The sequence below is a fragment of the Galeopterus variegatus genome, unplaced genomic scaffold, assembly GCF_000696425.1.
Source record: "Galeopterus variegatus unplaced genomic scaffold, G_variegatus-3.0.2 Scaffold15, whole genome shotgun sequence".
Lineage (NCBI taxonomy): Eukaryota > Metazoa > Chordata > Mammalia > Dermoptera > Cynocephalidae > Galeopterus > Galeopterus variegatus.
In genome coordinates this window covers 543,355-553,274 of record NW_007726126.1, presented here as the reverse complement: position 1 = coordinate 553,274, position 9,920 = coordinate 543,355, and the positions used below count along the sequence as shown (strand labels likewise).

The 9,920-nt window shown below is 36.8% G+C and overlaps 1 protein-coding gene across 1 annotated transcript in view; it reads left to right on the top strand.

Moving 5' to 3' along the window:
* INTS4 (integrator complex subunit 4) overlaps positions 1-9,920 on the top strand; it is a 124,390-nt gene that overhangs the window by 52,503 nt on the left and 61,967 nt on the right. Inside the window, exons 9-10 of the mRNA XM_008565996.1 lie at positions 5,682-5,753; positions 8,246-8,420. Coding sequence (XP_008564218.1) covers positions 5,682-5,753; positions 8,246-8,420 — 247 coding nt within the window. The remainder of the gene's footprint in view (positions 1-5,681; positions 5,754-8,245; positions 8,421-9,920) is intronic.

The following is a 9,920-nucleotide window of genomic DNA, read 5'->3' as shown; positions in this document are numbered from 1 at the left end:
TGGGCATCCTTGTCTAGTTCCTGTTCTTAAAGGAAAAGCTTTCAGCTTTTCCCCATTCAGGATGATATTGGCAGTGGGTTTATCATATATGGCTTTAATTATGTTGAGATACTTTCTGACTATACCTAACTTGTAGAGAGCTTTTATCATGAAGAAGTGTTGAATTTTGTCAAGTGCTTTTTCAGCATCTATAGAGAGGATCATATGGTCCTTGTGTTTGATTTTATTGATATGGCATAACACATTTATTGATTTGCATATGTTGAACCAACCTTGCATCCCTGGGATGAATCCCACTTGATCATGGTATATAAATGTTGCATGTGTGTTGCTGTATTCTGTTAGCTAGTATTTTATTGAAGATTTTTGCATCTATATTCATCAAGAATACTGGCCTGTAGTTTTCTTTTTTTGTTGTATCTTTATCTGGTTTTAGTATCAGGGCAATGTTTGCTTCATAGAATAAGTTTGGGAGAATTGCCTCTGTTTCAGTCTTTTGCAATAGTTTGTAGAGAATTGGTGTCAATTCCTCTTTGAACGTTTGATAGAATTCTGCTGTGAATCCATTTGTTGGGAGCCTTCTGATAACAGCTTCAATCTCTTTTATTTTTATTGGTCTGTTCAGATTTTCTACATCATCTTGGCTCAGTTTTGGTAGTTTGTGTGTGTCCAGAAATTTATCCATTTCCTCGAGATTTTCAAATTTATTGACATATAGTTGTTTATCGTAGTCACTAATGATTTATTGTATTTCTGAGGTATCAGTTGTAATATCACCTTTTTTCATTTCTAATTTTTGTTATTTGGGTCTTCTCCCTTCTTTTTTTAGTTAGCTGTGCTAATAGTTTGTCAATTTTATTTATCTTCTAAAAAACCCAACTTTTTGATTCATCGATGTTTTTTATTATTTTTGGGGTTTCAATTTCATTACGTTGTGCTCTGATCTTAATGATTTCTTTCCATCTGCTAACTTTGGGTTTGGATTGTTCCTGTTTTCCCAGTTCTTTAAGGTGAAGTATTAGGTTGTTTACTTGCCATCTTTCCGTTCTTCCGAAGTAAGCATTTAATGCAATAAATTTCCCCCTTAGTACTGCTATTGCAGTATCCCACAGGTTTTGGTATGATGTATCATTGTTTTCATTAGTTTCAATAAATTTTTTGATTTTCTGTTTGATTTCTTCTTGGACCCATATGTCATTAAGTAGAATGTTGTTTAATTTCCATGTGTTTGTATGGTTTCCGGAATTTTGTTTGTTATTGATTTCTAAATTTAATCTTTTGTGATCTGAAAAAATACATGGGATAATTCCAATTTTTTTAAATTTGTTGAGACTTGATTTGTTACCTAACATGTGATCTATCCTGGAGAATGATCCATGTGATGATGAGAAGAATGAATATTCTGAGGTTGTTGGATGGAATGTTCTGTATATTTCTGCCAAGTCCAATTGGTCTAGAGTGTTGTTTAGATACTGTGTTTTTCTGCTGATCCTTTGCCTAGATGATCTGTCCAATATTGATAGTGGGGTGTTCAGGTCCCCTGCTATTATGGTATTAGTGTCTATTTCCTTCTTTAGGTCTAATAGAGTTTGTTTTATAAATCTGACTGGTCCAACATTGAGTGCGTACGTATTTATGATTGTTATGTCTTCTTGATGGATGAATCTTTTTATCATTATGTAGTGGCCTTCATTATTTCTTTTTATGGTTTTTAGTTTAAAGTCTATTGTTTTAGTCCATTTTGTGTTGCTATAACAGAAATAGCTTAGACTGGGTAACTTACAAGGAAAAGAGGTTTATTTGGCTTACGATTCTGAGACAGTTGCATCTGGCACGGGCCTCAGGCTGCTTCTACTCATGGTGGAAAGTGGTAGGGAGCTGGCCAGTACAAGCAGATCACATGACGAGAGGAAGCAAGAGAGAGAGAGAAGGTGCCAGGGTCTACTAATCGAGCGAGATGTCACTCACCAATCCTCCTCCCCCAGAGAGAGCATTAATCCATTCATGAGGGATCCGCCCTCAGGACTCAACTCAATCAGTTTCCAACACTGCCACATTGGAGATCGAATTTCCACATGAGTTTTGGAGGGGACAGCACATCCAAACTCCATCATCTATTTTATCAGATGTAAGAATAGCTACTCCAGCTCGTTTTTCATTTCTGTTTGCATGGTAAATCTTTTTCCATCCTTTCACTCTTAGTCTATATGTGTCTTTATAGGTGAGATGAGTCTCTTGAAGGCAGCATATAGTTGGGTCCTCCTTTTCAATCCAGTCAGTCAGTCAGTCTGTGTCTTTTGAGTGGGGAGTTTAATCCTTTTAAATTAAGAGTTGTTATTGAAAAGTGTTGTTTTACTCCTAGCGTTTTATTGATTTTTGTTTGGATGTCTTAAGTGTTTTTTGTTCCTTTCTTTCTGATTTACTGTTTGTCTTCTGTATTTGTTGGTTTCTTGGGTTGTAGATAAACTTTTTTTTCCTCTTCATTGTTAGCATTTTTATTTTACTAGTGCATTTTGATTTTTCTTGAGTTTTTCTGGCAGTGGTGGTTATTTTTCAGGTACCAAACCCCAGTACTCCCTTGAGAATTTCTTGTACGGGTGGTCGTGTGGTAGTGAACTCCCGCAGTTTTTGTTTGTCTGAGAAATATACTATTTGCTCTTCATTTTGGAAGGATAGCCTTGTAGGGTAAAGTACTCTTGGCTGGCAATCTCTGTCTTTTAGTATATTGAATATATCATCTCATTCCTTTCCGGCTTTTAGGGTTTGTGATGAAAAGTCTGATGTTCGTCTGATTGGGACTCCCTTATAGGTGACTTGACACTTCTCTCTTGCACCTTTCAAGATTCTCTCTTTGTCTTTGAGTTTTGCCAATTTGACATCATGTCCTGGAGAAGACCTTTTTGGGTTGAATACATTTGGGGGTCTTTGAGCTTCCTGAATCTGAAGATCTGTGTCTTTTCCTATACCAGGGGAGTTTTCTGCCACTATTTTGTTGAATATGTTTTCAATGTGATCTCCTTTTTCCTCCCCTTCTGGAAAACCCATGACTTGGATATTTGAGTGCTTAAGGTTATCTGATATCTCTCTTAGATTTTCCTTAATGTTTTTAATTCTTTTTTCTTTCTTTTTTTTCTTTTTTTTTTGTCTGCCTGTGTTATTTCAAACAGCCCATCTTCAAGGTCAGAAGTTCTCTCTTCTGCTTCTGCAAGCCTGCTGGTTAAACTCTCTGTTGTGTTTTTTATTTCTTTGAATGAATTCTTCAGCTCAATGAATTCAAGCTCTGCTACATTCTTTTTCAGGGCATTGATTTCCTTATACATTTCTTCTTTCAGGTCCTGTATACTTTTGCTTGTTTCATCGTGTTGTCTAGCTGAGTTTTCTTTTATCTCATTTAGTTTCCTCAGGATTATCACTAGAAATTCCTTGTCAGACATGTCAAGGGCTTCTTGTTCTATAGGATCTAGAGCTTGAGAGTTATTACTTTTTGGTGGTGTACTTTCTTGACTTTTCATATTTCTGGTATCTTTCCTTTGATGTTTAGTCATTGTGGCAAGAGATTTCACAGTCCACTGGTTCGACACTATTGTGTGGCAAGGATCCTGCTGGGACTGCCCATTTGGCACGGCTGCCTCAGTGCCTGTGGGTGGAAGATTTGGGCTTCTCTGACCAGCGCCTACTCACCCAGGGTGGGGTGGGTGCAGCGGCCGTGAGGCCTACCTGCTTGGTCACACTGGTGCCTTGGGGTGTGTGATCTCCGCGGGTCGAGGGCCTGGGGGTGGGGGTGGGGGATGCCTCTCTGGTCGGCATGCACTCACCTGGGCTGGGCATGGGGTCCGGCGGTGGTGGGGCCTACCTGCTCAGTCGCACTGGTGCCTCGGGGCACGTGGTCGCTGTGGGTCTCGGGCTTCTCCAGTCGGCGTGCACTCGCCTGGGCTGTGAATGGGGTCTGGTGGCGGTGAGGCCTACCTGCTCCGATGTGTAACATTTTGTGGCCTAAGTTTGAATAGTACGCCCTCTGTGCTGCTGTGTTGGGAGAGAGCTCGGCTGGAGGCATTGGAGGAGGGCAGTAGGAACTAGGAATGGAGTAACTTACTGTAAAGTCATTAAAACTTTCATTCTTTGTGGAAGAAACAATATCCCTTAAATACCCAACTGCCAGTGCTGGTGGTAAAACTGAAGAGAAAGTTAGGAGATCATAAATTATAGTTCTTATTCATAAAATCGATATTTGCATTAAAAATGTATGTTAGATTTGTCAGTGGCTCATATCTATGTAACAAACAAGTGTACCACCTAGAGATAAGAAAAAATGGTTTTGTAATTATTTCGGTCAAAATAATATAACAATATTCACCTAGAGTTATAGGAAAGGTTTCAACTTGGGTAAAGAACATGTAATTTTCTGTAGAAAATGTGATTGGAGAAAAGATCCAAGTTTGTATAAGCATTTCCATGTTTATTAAGTTGAGAATTAGAGAAGGTCTAAGATATATTCCTTAAGAATATCTAGACCCTGCTGTAGTAGCCTCCTACACTGGTCTCTTTGCTTTTATTTTGATTTCTTCTGGTCCATTAGCCACTCTTCTGCAAGATGATCTTTATGAGGTATGAATCTGACTATATTCCCCTTTACTTGAAACAAGCAAGTTACCTAATCTCTCAACCTCAATTTCTCATCTGAAAAAATGGGAATAATAAAGATGTTCTTCATGGAATTATTTGGAGGAATGAATTTTTAAAATAAAAGTAAAATACTTTGCACATTATTGAGCTCATTAAGTGTTTAGTAGAGATTATCTAATCATTATTAATAAGGCGACCCCTCTACCATGGCAAATAAGCCCTACCTATCTTTCCTGTCTCATTTTCTGCACCTGCATCCTGTATTCCATTCATAAAACCATTCAATGTTTCCCACATGGCATTTTCTCTTCATGCATTTGCACTGTGATTTCCAATTCCCCAAATATACCTCTTCCTGCCTTTACCCCATCCTGCTTGTTCTCTTAGTTCCCATAGCATACTTGTAAATGTATATATAGCATTTCATACCATAGTGCAGTTATCTCTTTGCTTGTCAATTTCCCTCACTAATCTATGAGATCATTAAGTATAAAGGTTATATCTTTTTATTTTTGTATTTCTGTTTCTGGTAATTGTAGGCTTATAATTGAATGGTTGCTAAATAAATATTTGTTTTATTGAATGAGTGAATGAATGAACAAATAAATGGGAAGAGTGGAATGAAAAGGAATGGAGAGGCTGTACAAAGCAGTGGTAAAGACAAAGGATTCTGGAGCCCGGGTTTATATCCCATCTGTGGAATTTACTCTTTGTGACCTTGAGTGAGTTACTTGATCTTTTTGTGCCTTTTCCCCATATTTCAAATGGGAGTAACAATAGTATTTACCTCATAGGGTTGTAGTGAGGATTAAATGAGGTAATATACTTATAAAACTAATAGAACAGTACATGGTACATAGTAAGCTCTATTTAGTTGTTTGCTGCTGTTTCTGCTAGTATTTTCATTATTTTCCTGATGATTCAGAACCCTTAGGCATCTTTATTATCAAGAATAGTATTATCTTTTTGCATTTAAGTTGGCTGCAAACTTTGAATTTTAAGATAATGTTCAAATCATAGAAGTTGTTTAATATGCCCTGGATTCTTTCTTTTTACAGGGTTCTATGGAGCAAGTCAGTTCTCATTTCTTGGAGCAGACCCTTGACAAGAAGCTTATGTCAGATCTGAGGGTAACTTGATTTTTTTGTTGTTTAAAGTGGGTTTCTGTAACTAACATCAGCGTAGCTATGTGCTGAGTGTGTTGATTTCATTTAGCAGCCCATGCATTTGTTAAGTTAATGTACAGTGACTAGATTACATTTTAATTAAAAATCCTAGTAACTTGGACCAAATTACAAGCTACTTCATTAAATTTTGTATTATTTTAGTGAAATAGTTTGCAAAGGTTGTGTTTTACAAAGAAGAGGTAAGGTTAACTTTCTATTTATTAGAAACTACAAAGGTCTGGTCTTATTTTGTGATATGGTATGACATCTTAGGACTACTTTTCAATAGCAGTTCCCATTGGAAGAGTGAGTAAATTCTTTCTCTGAATAGAAGCAATATGTCTCTTATGGAATGCTCTTAAGCTTTGACTGAAATGGTTCTATAAAGCGGTTGGCAGGACCAAATATGAGTCTGAGAAAATGATACAGACATTCATTGTCTATACCCTAATTTTTTAACTGTAAAAGTGATAATAAAGAGCTATAGGCTTTTTAAAATGTAGTATATATACACAACGGAATATTACTCAGCTATAAAAAGGAATGCAATATTGTCATTCGCAGCAACATGGATGAACTTAGAGAAAATCATATTAAGTGAGATAGGCCAGGCACAGAAAGAGAAATACCATGTGTTCTCACTCATAAGTGGGAGCTAAAATTATAAACATATAAATAAAAGAAAGAAAGATACAACATTCCCAATAATACACTGAACTTTCAAAAGGACAACTGGGGTTATTAGAAGTAGGAAGGGAGAGGGGAGGGAGGAATGGTAAAGGGCCATGAAATAGCAATGATATTGTATATTATTGAATATAATATATATATATTTTTAAATGACCAGTAAGGGGATCTTAACCCTTGGCTTGGTTTTGTCAGCACCACACTCTCCCAAGTGAGCTAACCAATCATCCCTATATAGGGATCTGAACCTGTGGCCTTGGTGTTATCAGCACCACACTCTCCCAAGTGAGCTAACCAATCATCCCTATATAGGGATCTGAACCTGTGGCCTTGGTGTTATCAGCACCACACTCTCCCAAGTGAGCAATGGCCCGGCCCTGAATATAATATTCTGAAGTGAGCATTACATATTGCATGTGGGTGTTGATGTTCAACTCTGTACCCCACAGATATGTACAATCAATTTTGTTACAATTAAAAAAAAAAGTTATAGACTTTTTGATAAATAGAGGGAAACAGGAGATAATTTACCCATGTTCTCACTACCCTAACCCACGGACTTTGGTCATTTTGGTATATTTCTCACACTATAGGTATTTTTCTTTTGTATGTTTTAAACATTGAATCATTGTATACAGATAATTTTGTAGTCTACTTTTTACATTTACCACTATATCATGCACTTTTTTTTTCCATATTGTCAACTTCGTACTTAGCATTTTATGGATTGCATAATATTCTGTTAAGTAGACATGCCATCACTTTTTAGTCCTTTCAGTATACTGGACAGTTAGATTCTCCTGACTTTTCCACTGTTATAAATCACATAAAGAGTATCATCTTCATGCATATTAGCTCTTTTCTTTTATTGAGTTATTCCATAATATAAATTCTTAACAACGGTAATGAAGTTGACATCTGTGCTTCATGAAACATTGCCATATGGCTTTCCTGAAGGGCATTGCCTTGATTTGAGGTCAGTGTTTGATTTTAAGTATTCTTTGTGTGTAGTATGATGGAAATGTAAAGAAGGAAATGCTCATGGTGAATGGGGAGGGATGGGTAATGCAAGGCTTTCCAAGAAATATCGCAAGGTACAAGCTTTAATGTTGGGTCTAACACACATCCTTGCACACTCAGGTGCTATATCTCATCCGTGTCTCTAAGATGGTTAGCCATGAGGTTATGGACTCACACCAAGAAGGTTCATAAAAGGCTGATGTGTAGAGCGGAGTGCCAGTTCATTTATTTATGATGAGAACCATAGCTGTCAAGTGGACTGGATATTTACTTTCTCTGACCAGTACATTCCCCTTAATCAATTTGTGTGGAAATTGAACTTACTAGATTAATTTGCTGAACACAGTGTTGCTCAAGTAGAGCACAGTTTTGCCAAATAAAGACTTAATTCTACTGGAACTGAAAAAAATAGTTTTCTAGCATCAGTTTTTATTTACCCAAGGTGGTTTTTGGAAGGGCGCTGCCATTATTTGCCTCTCTGGCTCTTCCTTTCCTATGTTGTTGCCATGGCAAACATAACTACCGATCTGATCAATGCTTTCTTTAGTCATCTTCATCTTCTTTATAAGGTTACTGCCTGCTGTTATAGACTTGTGAGCCTTTAGTCTCACTTTGATTTGCTGAGAAATTTTTTAAAAGTATAACCCTTAGAGAACAATTTTATGCCTTACCTTCTCATGTTCTTGGTGTGTATCTTAGTGTTGCCTCATAAACCTCCTGCAAGTAGTAATTGTTGTTGTCCTCTACAGAGGAAACGTACTGCACATGAGCGTGCCAAGGAACTTTACAGTTCAGGGGAGTTTTCCAGTGGCAGAAAGTGGGGAGATGATGCTCCCAAGGAAGAAGTAGATACGGGAGCTGTGAACTTGATTGAGTCGGGAGCTTGTGGAGCTTTTGTTCATGGGTTAGAAGATGAGATGTATGGTAAGTATGACTGCATAATAATAATAGTACCCATTTAATGAGTGACTCCTGTGTGTCAGGTATTATACTGAGTGATATACAAGGGTACTTCAGAAATTCCGTGAAAACATAAAATTAAAAGATAATGCGAGTCTTTGTGCTATGGATTGAGTTGCATCCCCCAAAGTGTCATGTATTAGAAACTTAATCCCCACTCTGACAGTGATAAGAAGGTGGGAAATCCTATTGTGGTAATTGAAAGATGGGGCCTTTAAAAGGTGATTAGATTGTGAGGACTGTTCTCTTGTGAATGGATTCATCTATTCATGTGGTAATGGATGGTGGTCCCAATGGCTTAATATGAAGAGTGAGTGAGCAGGTTAGCTCTCTTTTGCTTAAGCCATTTGCCATGTGACACCCTGTATTGTTGTGAAAAGTCACTACCCACTAGCAAGGCCCTCAACATATATGTTCCCTGGACTTGGATCTTCCCAGCCTCCGAAATTGTAAGAAATAAAATTTATTTCTTTATAAATTACTCAGTTTCAGATATTTTGTCATAAGCAAGAGAAATGGACTGATACACTTTCCATGAATTTTTTGAAGTATCCTTGTACATACATTATCTCATTTAGTCCTCACAGTCACTCTGTGAGGCAGCTACTATGATTTTTATTTTACAAAAAGAAGAGCCTAAGGCCCAGGTAGTTTGATACAGTGGTTAAGAGTATGGGCTTTAGGTTCAGTCAATCTAGATTCAAATTCCAGCATTTCCATGAAATGGGGATAATAGTGTCTTTCTGAGTTGTAAGAATTAAATGAGATTATATATATACATAAAGCGCTAGGCATAATACATGACCTATTTATAATAAGCACTTAATAATGGGTAGTAAAAATTGATTTTAATAACAGTAAATTATTAGTCACTCAGCTAGTAAGAGACAGAAGCAGGTTTTAAACCTAAGTACGTCTCACCACAAAGCCTTTATATGACTGATAAAAGTTTTCACCTTCATTATTGGAAGATATTTTTGTGGGAATAGAATTCTGGATTAATATATATATATATTTTTCCTCACAGTCTTTCAAAGATGTTGCTTCATAGGTTCCTGGTTTACATTGTTTCTGTCGAGAAGTCTGCTGTTATTTTTATCTTTATTCCTCTGTACATAATGTATCTTTTTTTCCCTAATCTGCTTTTAAAATTTCCCTTTATCACTGGTTTTAAGCAATTTAATTATGATATGCCTTGGTATAGTTTTCTTTATGTTTCTTGTGCTTGAAGTGTGTTGAGCTGCTTGGATCAAATAGTTTATAGTTTTCATCACATTTGGAAAATTTTTGGCTGTTATTTCTTTAGATATTTTTGTGGCCCCATGGCCCTTTGGGGACTCCAGTTACACATACATTAGGGTACTGAAGTTATCCTGCAGTTCACTGATACTCTACTTTTTTTTTTTTTTTTTTTTTCATTTTTTTTCTCTTTGTGTTTCTTTTGAGTAGTATTTGTTGCTTTGT